The following is a 20,257-nucleotide window of genomic DNA, read 5'->3' on the forward strand; positions in this document are numbered from 1 at the left end:
TCAGTGCCTGGATGCAGCAAATACACGGTTAGTACTTTTACTTTCTGAAGGGCAGTTTTCCACCTCTGCTGCAGACCACCACATGCCTCCTCCGATACATGTGGAGTCGCCAGCCGCTTCTTTTCGCCTGACGGTGAGGAGTTTCACCGGGGGGACGGAGCGCGTGGGAGGACTATTCCTCCCACCCCCGAACAGGCACCCCGACTGACCAGAGGAGGCGCTAGTGCAGCGACCAGGACACATACCCACATCCGGCTGCCCACCCGCAGACACGGCCAGTTGTGTCTGTAGGAACGCCCGACCAAGCCGGAGGTAACGCGGGGATTCGAATCTGCGATCCCCGTGCTGGTAGGCAACGGAATACACCGCCACGCCACCCGGACGCCCGGCCTGTGGCTCTTTGTTGCGGTAAGCCTCATCATTATGGGGAATTTTACGTTGTATTGACACTCAGAAGTCTGGAAAAGGCCAAGTTGAGAGTTTTTTCATCGCATACATAGTTAAACGAGTACAACTTTGTGGTGACGCTAGGTGGCACTCTCCCATGACCGTGCAAGGCGCAGTAAAGCAAGAAATGATCTAACAGTAAGTCTGTGAATGTTCTCATTCATCCAGGTCATGGTTATCCAAAGGAGTTGAATCAAGTGCAACTGGACTCGGTCTATATCCGTGATATATACCGAGTCCAGTTGCACTTGATTCAACTCATTTGGATATCTAACAGTAAGGAAATGTAATTCAAAAACGAAACCTAGAAGTGATAAACTCTAAATCCAACAAAAATGTCGAAAATAGTCAAAGTGGCCGTCAGCAGTGTACAATGTGCTGTGTGTAACGCGTACAGGCTAACCAATGTGCATCATATGCAAATCGTTATCTGTACCCCATACAGAAGTACGAGAACTTGAATGTACTGCAGGTGCAGATAACGGCATGACATGTGCATGGGCAACCATACAAACATAAGGCAAATGTACACAATGGTACTGCGTGACACGCAGGTTGTGCGACGCGGATTAAATATATAAGCATATGTACGAAAGGCACAAAGTGTGTTTTATTCCAGTTATCCGTTTCAGTCCTCTGCATAGTGTTAGCAGGCTGTATTTTAATTTGGACAGTATGCCAAGGCCTAATGTCTCATTATTCATGAGCGAACTATGTTTGCCAAAAACATAGACGTTCTTAAATGACTGGATTTCTGCGTGGAGCTTAACGTGACACGTATCAGGACTAGCTCCTTTTTAAACTTGCAAAACTTAATTCATATCACATGTGTCATCATTACCGGTTAAGATTGCAGATTTCCTTCCCTCCCACAGTACTTCCAGACCCACGGCTCCATTTTCTGCCAGCATGCCAGATGGCAGCCCTGCCAACTCCAAGCCAATTCACAAGGGCACTTTAGCATCAGCAAAGGGTTTTACATTTTTTTGGACTGCAAGAGTGAAGCCGACACCTTCATGTTTTGCTCCAGTGTGATCATGCTGGCCTTACTGCCGCATCTATCTATCTATCTATCTATCCATCCATCTATCTATCTATCTATCTATCTATCTATCTATCTATCTATCTATCTATCTATCTATCTATCTATCTATCTATCTATCTATCTATGGAAGTCCTCTTTCTCTCTCTCCATCTATCTTTCCACCTATCTGTTGTGTCTGTCTGTCTGTCTATCAGATTTCATTGTTCATTTAACAGGGACCAGGCACATAAAACATTGCACCAGTTAGCAACAAGCTAATCCACATCTGCAGTTCCTTGGCATGGACTACAACAACACAAACAAACAAAAACAAAGCAATAAGAAGAATATCTTAGATAACTGTTCCATCAGTATTAAAAAGCAACAGAGACTGCAGGTAAGTTTTCAAGGCCAAAGCAAGTATCACTGAGTACATGTTCATGTGGTTTTAAGCCAACATTTCAACTACGTCTTTGTCTGATACTCCAGACTCCAGAGCTTTCAGGACAATAATGCTTAAATGCTTGTCCTGGCATTATGACCTCACCTACAAGAGTCTTTATGCATGATCAATAATCCAGGTAAGGAGAAAGAAAGTTGACTCAGTCCATCTGGACATTGGACACAGGTGCAGTTATCTGTACCTGCAGTGCATTCAAGTTCACTGTACTTCTGTATGGAATATCTTCTTCTTTCAGCTTCTTCCCTGTTTCTCAGGGGTCGCCTCGGAGCCTCGGCTGATCCGGTATGGTCTTGTCAAGCCGCATAAGGATTTGGCAACCCCCCCCCCATTTTTCTCCACAACTGTACTCGGCCAATTACCCCACTCTTCCGAGCCATCCCGGTCGCTGCTCCACCCACTCTGCCGATCCGGGGAGGGCTGCAGACTACCACATGCCTCCTCCGATACATGTGGAGTCGCCAGCCGCTTCTTTTCACCTGACAGTGAGGAGTTTCACCGGGGGGACATAGCGCATGGGAAGATCATGCTATTCCCCCCAAACAGGTGACCAGAGGAGGCGCTAGTGCAGCGACCAGGACACATACCCCCATCCGGCTTCCCACCCGCAGACATGGCCAATTGTGTCTGTAGGGATGCCGGACCAAGCCGGAGGTAATTTTGGCAAAATTTTACATCAGATGCCCTTCCTGACACGGCCACTAACCCCGTGGACGGGGAAGGTCTGGAATATACATAACGATAATTAACTGAATATGATGCACATGTGTAAACATATACACATTACACACAGCACTGTTTACAGAAACTCGGGACTATTTTGGACATTTTTGTTGGATTTAGATTAAATATTGTGTCCAGATCTCCAGCAGTCTAGGCTCCAGCATCCCCACGACCCTGAGAGCAGGATAAGCGGTTGGGGTAATGGATGGATGGATGGATTGTGTCCAGATGAACTGATTCAACTTCCTGTGATCACCTATAAGAGGTTACCATGGTACAGTGTTTCTCGGGTCCTCAGGTACCACCAGTACCGCTGGTTTTCTATTCTACCAGGTGGTTAATTTCGTTCACCTGCTGTTATAGTTATTCAGCCTCCAATCAGGAATGTTTCATACCCAGAACAACAGCTGAAAACCGTCCTGCACAACCAGAAAACCAGCAGTACTGCTGGTACCTGAGGACCTGATTGAAAACCACTGGCAGAGAGGACATGCAGTCATCAGTCTTCTGGTGCACCTTACAGACAGCATCATTTACTATTCTGCTTAAAGCTCGAGGATGGAGTGTGTGAGTCATTGGCATTATTAGGTGACCTTCTTCCTTCAATCACGTTTCATGGTTTAGGCCTACGGCACCTCGGCGCCGCTCATCAGAGCACCCGGGTGTCCTGGAAATGGCCGCCATCCAACCCCACTCCCTTTTAGTTTCACATTTTCATTTGGATGCATTCTACTCCCGAGGCAGAGAAAGTCCTTTTCGTTTAGTCTCTTTCTCCATTTTCCCAAACCTTCATCCCATCCTCTTTCACTCTGGCCCGTCATCCCTCGATCTCCTCACAAACGGATAGTTGCTTTGCCCTCAGGCTCGCACGAATGTGCACGCGCGTGCACGTGTGGGTTCCAATTGACACGTGGGCTTGAGGCAAACTGGACAATCAACACACATCTGGGTACAATTAACATGCTGCTAGCAGTGATCGCTACACTTGCACACCAAATTCAAACCCTGTTCAGAGAAACAGCCATAAAAGCATTTAAAACACACAAACCCACAAATACACACACACACACCCACACACCCCCCCCCCCACACACACGCATGCACAGTCACAGACAATTCAAGGCGGGCAGAGAATATTGAACTGCCAGTCTCTTGGAAACCAAGTCTCAGCATGATGCATGCTTCTCTCTGGCTGGTGCCTACGGCATGAGTTAATCACCAGCATCGCCATCTGTGTGTGTGCGTGTGTGCGTGTGCGTGTGTGTGTGTGTGTGTGTGTGCTAATTTGTACTCTTGGTCTCCTATCACTGCTGTTTTGACCTGTCACTATTATCCAGTATCCACTTCTTTCTCCTCTACCTCTGGTTATCTACTCATAAGCACTCTTATCAGCTCATGTGTGTGTACACACACACACACACGCACACACACACGCTGATTCCTTCGTTTGGGACAGCTGAGCTAGTCAAGCAGCGTTACACGGGAAAGGCTGACACCTGCTGGTAATTGACAGTATAGCAGACCAGACCAACCTCACCCAGAGCTACCTTTCTCTCTGTACCTGGCCAATGACACATACAGCTGTCTACGCTGCACATACTGTACTTTATACTATATGTAGTTGTCTATTCCTATCATAGTTCCCTCTCATATATTATTTTATATACTATAAAACTACATTGTTTTTGTTGCAGATATTGAGTTTACATGTTCTCCTGGGTTTTCTCCAGATGCTTCGGTTTCCCCCACATCATAAAAACATGCATTAGGTTAATACTCCTGCCACTGTCCTTCAGCAAGGCCACAGGGGCCTCAGAACTGGAGTAGGCAGCCGGGGCGCTGCCCCGTGGCTGCCTACTGCTCCTTAGTCGTCAAGATGGGTTAAATGCGGAGGACTAATTTCCCCATGAGGAACTATAAAGTAACTTACGCTTAAAACTTGAGAAACTGATATGTTATCGTTGTACATTTTGAAAATAAAGAGATTCTGATTCTGTAGATAGTACTCTGTCATATATATACACTACCGTTCAAAAGTTTGGGATCACCCAAACAATTTCGTGTTTTCCATGAAAAGTCACACTTATTCACCACCATATGTTGTGAAATGAATAGAAAATAGAGTAAAGACATTGACAAGGTTAGAAATAATGATTTTTATTTGAAATAAGATTTTTTTTACATCAAACTTTGCTTTCGTTAAAGAATCCTCCATTTGCAGCAATTACAGCATTGCAGACCTTAGGCCTTCTAGCTGTTAATTTGTTGAGGTAATCTGGAGAAATTGCACCCCACGCTTCCAGAAGCAGCTCCCACAAGTTGGATTGGTTGGATGGGCACTTCTTTGAGCAGATTGAGTTTCTGGAGCATCACATTTGTGGGGTCAATTAAACGCTCAAAATGGCCAGAAAAAGAGAACTTTCATCTGAAACTCGACAGTCTATTCTTGTTCTTAGAAATGAAGGCTATTCCATGCGAGAAATTGCTAAGAAATTGAAGATTTCCTACACCGGTGTGTACTACTCCCTTCAGAGGACAGCACAAACAGGCTCTAACAGGTACTATTCAATGAAGATGCCAGTTGGGGACCTGTGAGGCGTCTGTTTCTCAAACTAGAGACTCTAATGTACTTATCTTCTTGCTCAGTTGTGCAACGCGGCCTCCCACTTCTTTTTCTACTCTGGTTAGAGCCTGTTTGTGCTGTCCTCTGAAGGGAGTAGTACACACCGGTGTAGGAAATCTTCAATTTCTTAGCAACTTCTCGCATGGAATAGCCTTCATTTCTAAGAACAAGAATAGACTGTCGAGTTTCAGATGAAAGTTCTCTTTTTCTGGCCATTTTGAGCGTTTAATTGACCCCACAAATGTGATGCTCCAGAAACTCAATCTGCTCAAAGAAGTGCCCATCCAACCAATCCAACTTGTGGGAGCTGCTTCTGGAAGCGTGGGGTGCAATTTCTCCAGATTACCTCAACAAATTAACAGCTAGAATGCCAAAGGTCTGCAATGCTGTAATTGCTGCAAATGGAGGATTCTTTGACGAAAGCAAAGTTTGATGTAAAAAAAATCTTATTTCAAATACAAATCATTATTTCTAACCTTGTCAATGTCTTGACTCTATTTTCTATTCATTTCACAACATATGGTGGTGAATAAGTGTGACTTTTCATGGAAAACACAAAATTGTTTGGGTGATCCCAAACTTTTGAACGGTAGTGTATATATATATATATATATGTGTGTGTGTGTGTGTGTGTGTGTGTGTGTGTGTTTGTGTTTGTGTGTGTGTGTGTTCAACAGATTTTTATATCCAAAACCACGCCTTCCAGTCTACCCACAATCCCCCCTGCTAAGGCCTGAACCCACTGTCTTAAAGGGACCGTCTCTTCCGCATGGTGGATATCTAACCTCAGAGTAGGCCACTACAAAATGAATAAAAACGTAAATTTTAGTAAGTGTGAAGTAGATAGATAAAGTTAGGGGCGGCATGGCTCAGGAGGTAGAGCGGGTCGTCTAGTAATCGGAAGGTCGCTGGTTCGATCCCCAGCTCCTCCAGGGAGTGTGTCAAAGTGTCCTTGAGCAAGACACTGAGCCCTTAACTGCTCCTGATGAGAGGGTTGCTGCCTCGCATATGGCAGCCTCCACCATTAGTGTATGAATGTGTGTGTGTGAATATGGGCCATACACTGTAAAGCACTTTGAGTAGACTAGAAAAGTGCCGTATAAATGCAGTCCACTTACCATTTACCATATAAAATAACCAAGACAAGCAAACAGAACCAATAATTGATCAAAAGCAGATTAGCGGCAAACAGATAAATATAGAGGGGTCTGCCATTGGTAGAAAAGATGTATTTTTAGTTAAACGCTTAAAAAGTTGTTTTAAGTGTCCGAAGAGGAGGATGCTCCTCCCCGTTCCCCATTTTCCTTTGCTGCCTGTGAGAGTGCTGCCCTGAGGACAGGCCCACTCTGATGTTTCCCACATTCTGACCCTTTTGCTCGTCTGACGGCATGTCGTAGTAACATATGGTAGCAGCAAGACAGCGGATGGTTTGCTGTCCCAAACCCCATTCTGTTTTCCCACTGGACAAAAAAACAGTTGCTTCAAATAAGGTCTGTGACGGACACAGAAGTTGCCGCTGATTTTTTTGTCCTATGAGTTGGATGCTATCTTTTGATAGCACGTATATGAATAATGAAGTAGTAATTTACAGCAAGGAAGGGGTTGCTAATGAGATGCTAACTGTAGAGAGCCTGACTATAATTTACAATAGAGCTGTCCAGCCAGCCGTTTATTAGTGACCGTGCCCTTTTGATTAAATGACTGATCCAGAATTCATCAGGGTGCTACTGCTATACCCTCTATGAAACACAGCTCTTATTGGGGGAGATTTTGTTTCTTCAAATGGGAAAATACAATGGGAATTTTGGCATGTGACAAGCTCTGATCTTGTACACAGGAGACTGCAGGGAGCTGACGTGCTGAAGCGCGATGACTACTTACTACTTGTCGAGAAATTGCGTTTTTGAATAAAAACAACCTTGCAATAACTGCAGGGAACGTTGTTTAAGTTTGCAACACTGGTGGGCACCGAAATTGCTTTTCTTTGTGAAGTCTATTTCTGCCTGATAATATTTTGTGCAAGCACATCTTGTGTTTTCACTCACAGAAAAAAACCCAAAAACCATTGTTTGACTATGGTGGATCAGAGAGGTCTGTACAAGATGGTCATACCTGGTGCATCAAATTTCAGTGTTTTTTTGTGTAAATTTACTTCTATAAATAAAGTATGCAAATTATGTCACACACAAATGCTATCTTATCTCTTAAGCTTTATTTCCTGGAAATATGTTGGATGTTCAACACTTATAGATCAGGATTATATATTCATGAAAACAGAGTGACCCAAGTCTCTCCAGTATATGAGTACAGTACAGTGTGTGTGTGTGCGCGCGCGTGTGCGACACAAAGAAATTGAGCCGCAGTTCTGAGGTAGAGACACTGGCTAGTCGCAGTATATTAAAGAATTCTAGTGAAGTGACCCTAGTGGACCACACTATCTGCCACACTGGAGAACTCCGGGCTAAGTGAATTATCACCTCTACCTCTAATCAGCAATCATAGGATTCATTCATGCTCGTTAGATGCCAGGTTAATTCTCTGCCGTGGTCTGTGGACCCCGTGAATTAGCCTTGGCCCACCCCCTGTTTAAAACTCTAGTTCCGCCACTGGGGTGACCGCGTTCCCGGCGGTATAACCGGGTGGGTCGACTGGACTCGTTGGCCTTGGCTGGCAGCCAATCTAGGAGAAGGACAACTCTTGATTTCAAACCCGGGTAGATGAAGCTCATTAGCCTGTCGGGCAGTGCATCTAGGACAGTGGTTCTCAACCGGGGGTCCGCGGACCCCTAGTGGTCCGTGGTGTAATTGCAAGGGGTCCGTGAAAATAAAATATCTTTAAAAAAAAGATCCTATGACGTTTATAGAAATAGGATTATTTTACTCAAATGTGACTGAGACCTTTATCTACCTAAACTATAAAGGGTAACAGGACTTTTTTCTCTAATTACATCTGTTTCACAAGTGTAATTTATTGTATTTTAATAAGAGATCTCGCTCCCGTTTGCATTGTTAAAAGTTACTGCATAAAGTTCTGTTGTTACATATATCTGAAAGTTACTGAATACATATCCTGTTTTGTTACGTATATCTGAAAGTTACTGAATACATATTCTGTTTTGTTACATATATCTGAAAGTTACTGCATAAGAATTCTGTTTTGTTACATATATCTGAAAGTTACTGCATAAGAATTCTGTTTTATTAACTATATCTAAGTTACAACTGAAAGCTCTTATTTTTGCCCCAAAGAGTGAATAAATGCTATAATGCAATTTAAAATGCAGTTTCTACTGTTTCTATCAAATTGCAACCCCCTCCCCCAAGATCAGGTGGAGGGGTCCTCAGGGTAGATCAAAAATACGCAGGGGGTCCAGGACCCCAAAAAGGTTGAGAACCACTGATCTAGGAGAAGGCAAACTGATTTAAAACCTCCGCTGCCTTGCGGGTATACTCGTCTACGGGAAAGGCTTTCGGGAAGAAACCCCGAGGGAAAATCTGCACCCGTCCCCATTGCCAGTCGTCTTGCTAGTCTTGCCACTGGTAGTAGGTGGTCTCGGACGAGAGAGTGGGGTTGATGATGCGCAACTCTTCCTCACTTTATCCATTGCGCCAGTGGCGCCCCCAGACATTTTTCATAGGGGGGGCCAAATGGGGCCCCTGAAAATCTTGGGGTGGCCCACCAAAACCAAAAGCCGTGACTGAATTTCAGGAATTGTATTATGCTGCTGTAGTGTACAGTATAGGCTAGTTGAAAACGGTCAATGTGAGAGTTAAGGAGACGAGTACTGAAATACTTTGGTTTCTTATTTTTTTTCACAGTTAATGTTACTAAATATCTGATGTGCACAGACTAATACCGGTACAGTTAACATTTTGAGTTCCACAACAATTCTGGTTTTAATGTGTTATGTATCTGTATACATTGTAACGTGTTAGACGATTCATTGTTACATTGTATATGTCCAAACATGAAAAATGAAAATATCAGATAGAAGCATATTATGTATAATCAGAAGTATATTCTGCACATACGACTCGTGGCTGGGGGGGCCAGCGGGGGGGGGCAGGGATAGTATCCCGGCCACCCCTTGGGGGCGCAACTGCATTGCGCAAGTCATCAGCCATCCATCACAGGATGACTAGATGGTCCTCGTCGCTGCGACGGACGAATAACAAACACTTTCCCTCTCTGAGCTTCAATAGGTGGGTCAGCTGATGCGGGTCGCGCCCTCTATTTCTTCCTTTGTTGTGAAAATCGGACGGGGAGGGTCAGCTGTGGTACTTCCGGGTATTTGCACAGCTGCGCCGTAGCATCAGCGCGGAAGCGTCAACCCTTAATGCTCGCTTACAAAACAGCAACTAAAACGACTCCCGCCTACCTGAACTCCCTCATTCAGGTCTACACTCAGTCCCACTAACTACGCTCTGCCAATGAAAGGTGCCTGGCACTTCCGCCACAACGGGGCCCCAAGTCACTAGCTAGATTCGTCTCTTCTGTAGTTCCCTGGTGGTGGAACGAATTACCAAACTCCATTCAATCCGCCGAGTCCTTCTCCATCTTAAAGAAGAAGCTGAAGACCCAGCTCTTTCAAGAACACCTCCACACCTGATGGTATTAATAAAAATACAAAAAAAAATTTGCTTCTACGCTCCCTATGCATCTCCTTTATGCACTGCCTGTTGACACCTATGTTCTATCGGATTTGAACCTAGTTTTTTGGCACTTACCTGCATTGTGGTCTCCTGACTAAATCCTTGCTTGTGTTGTAACAACATTCAGATGTACATCGCTTTGGATAAAAGCATCTGCTGGGGCATCCAGGTAACGTGGCGGTCTATTCCGTTGCCTACCATTGCGGGATCACTGGTTCGAATCCCCGTGCTAGCTCCGGATTGGTTGGGCATCCCTACAGACACAATTGGCTGTGTCTGCAGGTGGGAAGCCGGATGTGGGTATGTGCCCTGGTCGCTGCATAAGCGCCTCCACTTGTCGGTCTGGGTGCCTGTTCGAGGGGGGGGGGGGTAGTGTGATCCTCTCACGTGCTACGTCCCCCTGGCGAAACTCCTCACCTTGTGGGTCAGCCCATGCGGGGCCCACAGCAGTTTTGCCCTTTGAGGCACCTATGTGGGGTTGCTGTGGGCAAGCCCAACTGTGGTCTTGCCCACAGTAAGCCCACATGGGCCCTCTGTGGGTTAGCCCATGCGGGCCCCACAGCAGTTTTGGCCTTTGAGGTCAACCCCCTGTTGACAGTACAGTTAAAACGTTTTAAGATTACAACTGCTTTAGGGTAAGCGGTACTCAAACTTTTTATTTACCGCCCATGGCCAATGCTGCATATAGTCAGACCTCTGCAAAAATGACAGTAAAATGTAAACAAGTTGTCCAAGGTATAACCGGTCCATCCCATACTTAACTAAAACTGCCCATCCAACAAGACAAGTACCGTCTCAACTTTTTGGTTTGTCGCAGCTGTTTTCTTCAGATGCTGTGACAAAAAGCAGCCAGGCCACAGCATCCAAGGTGGAAGCTGCCATCAAAATGTGGCTCAGAAATGCCAGGGATAGAGACGGAGGAAGGAGCAGAAGGAGCGAAAAATAAATAGATTTAATGTTTGGGTTTTTTTAGATTTAATGTTCTTATTGTGTTCAAATGTGGTTCTATGTTTGTTGTTCTGTTTTATAAAAGCATTTAATTTGGTATATAGTTTTGTTTTTCAATTCCAATTGTTTCCAATTTTCAGTAAATTCTTTCTTCATATCATTTATATTTTCTTAATTTTCTTGTTTGAGCTGGCTGTCAATAAATGTCACTAGCATACCAGGTACACATGGGGCACTATGGGCCCATGTGGGACTACTGCTCCCAGCCCAAAGTGTGGAAATACTATGGGCATGCTGCGGGTCCACAATGGGTCCCACTGAGGGCCCACTCTGCTTAGTGTGGGCAGCCCACACTCAGCCCAGAGTGTGGGCTGCCCACTGGGGCCCCACCAGGGGCCTTTAGTGTGGGGCCCACACGTGCCCCGCATTTCATGCCGGTAAGTGGGCCACTGCGGGCAGGAACAGAGGGCCCACTGTGGGCAGCCCATTGTGGGCCCTCTGTTCATGCCCGCAGTGGCCCCATATGGGCCCCAAAGAGGCATGTTTGCTGGGTCTGCAACATCGGTAGTCTCGTCTAGCTGGATGGAATAATAGCAACTATTTTTAATGTGCCGAGTCAGTGTGTTTTTGACGTCATCAGCCATGGCTCCTATTCTCCGTGACAGTGTCGTTTGAAGGTGGGACCAAGTTTAACTGTTTGGCAGCATTCTCCCCACACATGATGTGTGTCATCTCTTTGGCTAATGGTAGACGCAGTTGTTCGCTAATAGTGTGTGGCTTACTGGCTTTTGCTATGCAGAGGCTGGCACAATACAACGCTTCCTGTGCTTTGGCTATGGGCACAACACAGGATTGCGCTATAGACTTGGACTGCTTCAGTTCGACACGTTTTCTTAGAAAAAAATCAGCTGTTTTGTGTTTCAGCACTGCGTGTTTGGTTGTAAGATGCTGTTTGAGATGCGATGGTGTCACGGATTCATTGCTAAGAACATGAACACATATCACATACTGCAACCTGGACTCTTCCTCCGTCTTGCTCCAGTTGAATCCAAATTTGACTTAACTTGAGTCATATGCCCTTACTGTTTTGCACCGTTTGCTGATAGCAGGTGCTGTGCAGACTTCACTGGCACTGCTGAAGTAGCCACTGGCACTTGCGCTCGGTTCACTGTCTACCACTTCAGTTTCCACAGGGCTGCTCGAAATATTCTCCTCCTGATCCGTACTTCTCTTCCTAATAGTTCCCCTTTGATGCCACGACTACAGTGTTTTCGAACCATTAGTCATCTTAGCTACCTCCGCTTATTATCTTGCTATCAAGTTTAGCTTGCAACAGTTAGCCTAATACTTGTAACAGTTAATTAGCTTGTAACTTGTTAATAGGCTGACATCAAAATAAAAAATGTACAAATTTACTTATTTTAAATCCAATTTCAATGAGCTCATGGTTAAGGTATTTTCGTCTGTATTAGCATTTTGATAATATATGTTTTTAAATTAATTTTGTTTCATTTTTTTATATTTCGGAAATTCCTCCATGTACCACTAGAGGGAGGGCGCGTACCATAGTTTGAGAACCATGGCATTATTAGAACAAGGGCAAGTGTAACTAGCTGGGAAATGCATGACCATGGTGTAAATGGATAGAGGGCTTGTGCAGTGAGGGCCACTCCAGTGTGCATTGCAACCAGATCAAGTATCAGTGATTTGACACTGGATTGTTGGCAGTGACGTGCATTGCAACTGTTTTTCCAAAGGAATTGAATCAAGTGCCACTGGACTTGGTATATATCCGTGAAGACGTTTCGCCTCTCGTCCAAGAGGCTTCATCAGTTCGTGCCTTTCTGACTAGACCAAGCTAGTCTTCACGGATATATACCAAGTCCAGTTGCACTTGATTCAATTCCTTTCGATAGCCATGACCTGGATGAATGAGAACATTCACAGACACGTTGCAGCTGTTTGTATTGTTGCATTGCAGTGTGTCAATGGTTGCCTGTCACGTTTGTTAATGCAAGTCCAATTTTAGGGCGGTTTCACAAAATGTAATCAAATCTAATAAACAAACAAACAAATGTGAATGAGTAAAATACAGAAAGACATAAGAACGCTGAAATTAATCAGTTCATAAATTTGGCTATTCATAAAACAAAAACGGGTATGCTTTGAAAACTAGTAGAGAAAAGCTAAAGAAGCCTGTAGGCCGTTTGTACCGACCTAACGAGACTAAAACTTGGGAAAGAAAAGAACCCCCCCCCCCCGCCATGCTCCTTGAACCTCCTGCTCCGGTATCAGGCGATACCAGTGGTCCTGATGCTGCAGTGACGTCACGACGGGGGGGGCGGACGCGTTCGCAAGGCGTCATCGCTGCGTCGTCGACGCTCGGTTGGAAATCCCCGGGTTTTTTTTTTTGTTTTTTTAGATTTTTCTATCTGCCATTTAAGTCACTCCCCTCCGTGCGCGAGGGCAGGCCCGGCCCGGCTCGGCTCGGCTCGGCTCATAAAACGTGCGGCGGGACGTCAGCCCGCAGCATGTAAGGTCGGACCAAGCAGAGGACGGCACGGGACATCGCAGCGCGGCTTCGATGGGAAATCTGCTGGGCGGTTGGCGTTACAGGGAGCCGAGCACCGTGGAGGAATGCGACTCGACGTGGGAGTCGGACTCGGAGAGCGACGAGCCGCCGGCCGAAGGTGACAGCGGCGTCTCCGAGTCTGTCAGCCCGGCGGAGACGGGGCGAGGCGGCGCCGACCCGGGCGACACGACGTCCCCGCAGGTAGAGACACGGGAGACCGGACGAATCCGGACAGTGACACCGTGCGGCGTGCTGCTGTGCGTGCGTGCGTGCGAGCAAGCGAGCGCGCGCGTCTATCAGCGCACGATAGTGCCATGCGACACAATAGAAGGGGGCGAGGGGCATTAAGAGGGCTTTCTAAGCAGGGAAAGTGGCGGGCTTATCTCTGCGATGGAGACAAGTGTGTGCAGACATGCAGAGCGTCTGTGGGCTGAATTTAATCTTACTCGCTTTACTTCGTTGCCGACTTGCAGGCTGACTTTCTCGTATCGTGCACATGATGCACAGTAGCTCGTGCACATGATGCACAGTAGCGCGTGCAGGCTGTTTACGGTCGTGCACCCGGAAGTAAAACTGTCGTCTTGAAACGCTGCCAGCTCAACACTTAAAGAGACTGGGATCTGCGAGTAAAACTGGTTAAACTGCCTGCTGCTGCGACCAGAGACAAAGCACAGTGGCCCCGTACAGAGATGTGAAGGCAGAGCCGGGAAAGATGAGCAACCCGCATTTTGTGTGGACATCTTCAGTGACAGTTTAATCCCAGATAGCAACACTGCTGTGGCCCGGACCCGTCCCACACCCGACACTTCACCCGGCCCACGTACCGCGTGGAACGATGGCACTTGTGCGGTCCGCTCCTGTTTGCCAGATCTGGGCCAGAACCAAGCCATATAGCAATGCTGCATGTGCCACATATTTACCAAATTTGGGCCATATTCACCATTTACCACACGGGCCACTTTAGGGTCACGTCCAGATTACATGGTGCCGAGAGCGCCGCATCTTTGCCTGAAAAGGCCCACATTTGATTTGGCATATTTGGGCCATATTTGCTATTATATATGTGGGCCACTTCAGGCTCACATCCATTTTGTCAGGGCCAGAAGAAGACCATCAGTACCGCACCATTGCCTGAAGTGGCCCACATCCGGATGCTATCTGGGCAATGACAAAGTTCCTCGTTAAGACATCAAAGTTATCTATCTATCTATCTATCTATCTATCTATCTATCTATCTATCTATCTATCTATCTATGTGTCTGTCTGTCGGTACTCGTGATTCACGTGACAGACAACTCTGACGTATTTTATGTTTTCATTTGTGACTGTCTCGATGTTTTCATTATTGAAAAATAGGATCTAAACATGTTCGACTTTAGCCTTATTTTGCTTTCTGTCTTTTTTCTTCTTCTCTCTCTCTTTTCAGCTGACAGAATCACCAGAATTTGCACCGAAGATGAAAAGGAGTTTCTATGCTGCCAGGGACCTCTACAAATACCGTCACAGCTACCCGGTACACACTCATGCAAACAGTACATGTACACACTCAGGCGCATGTACACACACGCAAACAAAGCCTACATGAAACTGAAACTACTCAGATAAGACATGTACACATACTCATAGTTACAAAAGATGACCAACCACACAGCCTCAACATACATCCATACAGAATGACCCACAAACAAAACATCTTTTTAGTAAGGGCGCACGGGTAGCTTAGCGGTCTATTCCGTTGCCTACCAACATGAGGATCGCCAGTTCGAATCCCCGTGTTACCTCCGGCTTGGTCGGGCGTCCCTACAGACACAATTGGCCGTGTCTGCGGGTGGGAAGCCGGATGTGGGTGTGTGGCCTGGTCGCTGCACTAGCGCCTCCCCTGGTCGGTCAGGGCGCCCGTTCGGGGGGGGGGACTGGGGGGAATAGCGTGATCCTCCCACGCGCTACGTCCCCCTGGCGAAGCTCCTCACTGTCAGGTGAAAAGAGGCGGCTGGCGACTCCATATGTATTGGAGGAGGCATGTGGTAGTCTGCAGCCCTCCCCGGATCAGCAGAGGGGTTGGAGCAGCGACCTGGATGGCGCAGAAGAGTGGGGTAATTGGCCAGGTACAATTGGGGAGGAAAAGGGGGGGGGACTCCAAAAGAAAAAAACAACATCTTTTTAGTGACCATATCTATCGCAGTCATGTGATGTGTGTGCTCCATGTCTGTGCAGAACTACAAGCAGTCTCGGCAGTCCAATGAATACCGGAACCTGCGGTTCTACCTGAACAAGATCCCTCTCGTGCCAGATGGTGAGTGACCACACACACACACACACACACACACAGAGTTTAATGGTGCTGACCGGTAATCCCCCCACATTTCTCATCAGGGATCTTCATAGAAGAGATTCTCACCAAGTGGAGAGGAGACTATGACAAACTGGAGCACAATCACACCTACATCCAGTGGTGAGACATTTAATCTCCCTCTCTCCCCCTATCGCTGTTCATCTATATTTATCTCTGGTGATATTTCCGTCATGTTTTTAACACAGATTTTGAATCTGTGTTAAAAAAAAAAAAGACAAATGGAAACACCAAACTCTTTCCTCCTGCAGCGTAGTTGGAATGTTTAGCCCCATTAACCTGTTTGGATGTCCTGTCCTCAGCTGTCTTTAATCCATCTATCTATCTATCTATCTATCTATCTATCTATCTATCTATCTATCTATCTATCTATCTATCTATCTATCTATCTATCTGTCTGTCTGTCTGTCTGTCTGTCTGTCTGTCTGTCTGTCATCTCGGTCTTTCTCTGCCTTCTATAGAACAGAATGGCTTTCCCTCCTCTTTCTGGTTTTCTGTCCATTTGTGTGAAATTTGCGTTAAGTAATGATGGCTGGTTTACGCAGTAGTGAGTGTGTGTCTGGGTGTGATTTGTTCAACATTTGCATCTTTTAAATTTACCAAGACATCTGGAATACATAGAACGATACAGACTTGGGTGGAGTAGCAGCTTGTATTTACCAAACGAGGGTGGGGGGGGAGAGAGAGAGAGAGAGAGGTAAAGAGAAATAGAAAAAGACAAATGTTTGCAAGAATGAGAGAATGAAGAGACAGATGTGTTATAATGTGAAGAACATAGATGGTGTGTTTTAAAGATGGGTGCTTGTGTGGTGTGTGTGAGTTACAGCTGGAAGCTGCCTTAATTTACATGTATATTTATGTGTGTGTGTGTGTGTGTGTGTGGCAGGCTTTTCCCATTAAGAGAACAAGGGCTCAACTTCTACGCACAAGAACTGACTCAGGATGAGATCAAAGTAACGCACGCATACACACACACACACACACACACACACACACAAGTGCTGGGCGGCACGGAAAATATAATTGCCATACCAATATGGAATTTTACATTTATATATATATATATAATATATCTGCTCACATGTGCAGAAATACCATGTTTAGGAAGCCATCTGAGGTTCATCACATTGAACTGTTTAGTAATGCAAAGTATATTATCAAACCAAATCTAGTTTTCAAATATACTCCCTCAACTATTTCACAAATCATTTCGTAATACATTTTTAGGCACCAGATTCTTTATATCAATAATTTAGACAAAATTATGTATCCCGGTACAAAGCCTTAGACTATAATTGAGTTGAACGATATTGAATTATTGCCCAGCCCTAACACACACACACACAGACAAACACACACACCCTCAAAATGTTGGTCTCTGTGAAACTGCGACCCATTCTAATGTAATGTAATGTAATCTGATCTAATGTAATCTGATCTAAGGTGATCTAATCTAATCTAATGTTGTATGTTATTAGGAATTCCAAAGCAGCCGTGAAGCCAAGAGGAGATTCCTGGCGGCCTACTCGCTCATGCTGGACTTTTACGGTATCAAGCTCCTGGATAAGAACGGGAACGTCGCCCGAGCTCCAAACTGGCAGGAGCGCTTCCAGCACCTCAATGAGTATGTGGTTAACTTAACTTATTTATAACCAAATGAATACAAAACAAAAACGCCTTTGACAGATAAGCAGATGTGGAAATAGCTGGGTTATTGGAGTAGTTCGCTGTAACAAGAGGAGACCCGACACCCATCCCTCCTGAGAGGTCAGACTCTTCTGCATAGATGTTTCACAGGAAATCGGTTTTTCACAGACATTGCGGAACAGATGTTATATGGTTTTTCTATTCCTCTTCCTTCCTTCTGATATCCCAACAGAGATGTAAAGCTGCTTTTGCCCCCCGACACGACTCCCAAATTAAACCACATGAAAAGCAAGAAAACTACTCTTCACAATAGTAATCTCTATCTCTTTATCACTCCATTTTCTCCTGTGAAACACCATTTGAAGAAACTCAATTTAAAACAGAGTTTTCTTCTTCCTCCCTCTATCGCTCTTTCCTCTCAATTCAGTTCAGTTCACTTTTGGCATGACAAAATGGAAACACTTGTACTGATGAAGCATGGCCAGTATGAATGTTAAAAGTAAATGTACCATGAGTAAAAACACTGACGAAAAACAACAATCTGGTAAAATAACAAAAAAATTAATAAAAACAATCAAAGTGATAACAGTAATATTAATTTATATGAGTAATTTTAGATTAATTTGCATTCCAACCCCAGTTTGTACTGTATGTATGTGTCTCTGTGTGCATGTGAGGGTATTTGAGCTTGTCTTGATTCTGATCGTGTGTGTGTGTGTGGGGGGGGGTACGTTCTCTTCCAGGAGGACTTTTTAATTTGGAGTCATTATTCAGTTTTACTGAAATGTGGTTCTTTTTTTTAAGTAACGTCATCCACCAATGAAAACACGGGGGTGAGACTGAGACAGTACGAGTGATAATCTACGTCCAAATTGATACCAACAAAATGCTTATCAGTGTCCACATTCTCTTAAAATTTCTGGTAGTAATTGGCTGTCAATCAAATCAAACTCCCTCCCTCACAAAATCCCAACTGACAGTTCTGGTTCACTCAGATTTATGTCAAATCTTGGAAGTTTGCGGCACTCTAAACGCCGTTCCGTGGGACCTTTAAAGTATCTTCTCCTCTATCGCAGGTCTCAGCACAACTACCTGCGGATCACGCGGATCTTGAAGTCTTTGGGGGAGTTGGGCTATGAGGCCTTCAAGCCTCCGCTGGTCCGGCTGTTTCTGGAGGAGTCGCTGTGCCACGCCACCCTGCCCAACATGCAGCACAGCGCCCTGGAATATTACGTCTACACCGTCCGCTCACCGGCCAGACGCCGACGCCTGCTCCGCTACGCCCGCCAGCACTACCGGCCCGCCCACGCCTTTCTCTGGGGGCCCCCGCCAAAGAGGCGTGGGGTGGGTGGCGGCGGAGGAGGCGCTGGTAGCAGTGGGATCAGAGCACCAGCACCCACACCAGAGCAGCATAGGAAGGGCGAGGAGACCGCCATCGCCACCACTATGGCCGCTGGGATTATCGTGTCGTCACACGGAACCGCGGCCTCGCATGATGTGTCCAGTGTAGAGGGGAAGGGCTGCGCTGTGCTCAGCTCCAAGATTGTCGGTTTGGAGGGCACGTTGATGATGGCCGGAGCGAGAGGAGAGAGGAACAACTATGACAAAATGTACCCCTTATAGCAAGCCGGCACACAGCATATACCGGGTCAGCAGTTAGGCATCGTATGCATAACAAAGCTAATAAGATCTGCCTGGGACCAAGTTCCCCAAAAATGACGTGAGCCAGTGCTTCTCTGCTGGATGACTTGGGACCCAAATCTGGGTTGTTCGGTAAGACTCACCCACCAGAAGACTGACACAAAACAAAGAGTAACTCTGAAATGTGACAGGGAAGGAACTTGTTGTTCCATGTGTTTGTCTGCAGTTGAATAGTTCAGGCTAAGATTCAAAACCAGTTGAGAACCACTGATCTACACAAGATCCGGTCAACATCTCGACCCCGCTGTTTGTGGTGGAAAACAAACTGAGCATTAGATGGTTTTTATGAAGTCCTGCGCTACTCTTCAGGGTTGCTGCAGATGACGTATACGCAAAATGCTGGACCGACCTGGCCCGAATTTGTACAATTACATGCAAATGATGTAGCTATAAAAGGAGAAAAGGGATTTGATTTTTTTTTTAAGATTATAAGGAGGATATAAGTCAGTGTGAAGACTTATACAGGGCTCGTAGCACGGGGAGGTGGGTTAGTTTGTCGTAGCAATACTTTTGAAAACTTCGCGTTTGAGAATCACTTGAAATAGGTGTTTGGTAGTTGATCGCTGGTGGTATTTGGCACAATCTGATATTTAACTCCTCACTCTTACTGTTAAACTATTTTCACTCCATCACAAGTTGAAGGCAGCTGGTTCTTTCGTTCTTTCTTCCTTTTTTTTGCAATTGTACTGAACTGTTTGAGCTGAAAGGGGTTTTTGTTAGCACTGCACAGATACCGGTATCAGATATTGGGTCAATATCAGGCTGAAATAGAGTACTGACCCTAAACTAACGGTCTACATCTGGACTGTGGATAGATAACTAATCTAGAATCAAATTTCAGTGTAGCGATATTACACATTTCAGTAGTAATAAGCGTTCAAGAACTGAGCGCTTCAGTAACAGGACTGTTTGGGCACATCTCATCACACAGCATCATTGTTTTTGACTAAACGGTGACAGAAGTTATTCAAATGAACATCTGTTTGCTGTGGGGGAAAAACTGAAGTTTCATGTAGACAATGTGACTGTGGTTAGTTCAATCCATCTGGGATGTTACATGAGGAACTTTAAACTGTAACGGTAGTGTCTGTAAGATAGACAATGTACAGA

At 45.5% G+C, this 20,257-nt stretch overlaps 1 protein-coding gene across 1 annotated transcript; it reads left to right on the top strand.

The window, feature by feature from the left end:
• Positions 1-13,461: 13,461 nt before the first annotated feature.
• Positions 13,462-19,708, top strand: ogfrl1 (opioid growth factor receptor-like 1). The gene is made up of 7 exons (XM_056292223.1): positions 13,462-13,650; positions 14,876-14,962; positions 15,664-15,742; positions 15,823-15,901; positions 16,686-16,752; positions 17,278-17,423; positions 18,523-19,708. Exons 1-7 carry the CDS (start codon positions 13,462-13,464, stop codon positions 19,067-19,069), a joined length of 1,194 nt encoding a protein of 397 aa, XP_056148198.1. The 3' UTR covers positions 19,070-19,708.
• Positions 19,709-20,257: the final 549 nt, after the last annotated feature.

Source organism: Lampris incognitus, chromosome 13 (assembly GCF_029633865.1).
Source record: "Lampris incognitus isolate fLamInc1 chromosome 13, fLamInc1.hap2, whole genome shotgun sequence".
Classification (NCBI taxonomy): Eukaryota; Metazoa; Chordata; class Actinopteri; order Lampriformes; family Lampridae; genus Lampris; species Lampris incognitus.

Bases quoted from the DNA above. Each gene is read 5' to 3' on its own strand.
- ogfrl1 (XM_056292223.1), top strand. From the start codon at position 13,462: ATGGGAAATCTGCTGGGCGGTTGGCGTTACAGGGAGCCGAGCACCGTG. The intron at 15,743-15,822 runs GTGAGTGACCAC...ATTTCTCATCAG, and splicing joins GATCCCTCTCGTGCCAGATG to GGATCTTCATAGAAGAGATT. The intron at 16,753-17,277 runs GTAACGCACGCA...GTATGTTATTAG, and splicing joins TGACTCAGGATGAGATCAAA to GAATTCCAAAGCAGCCGTGA.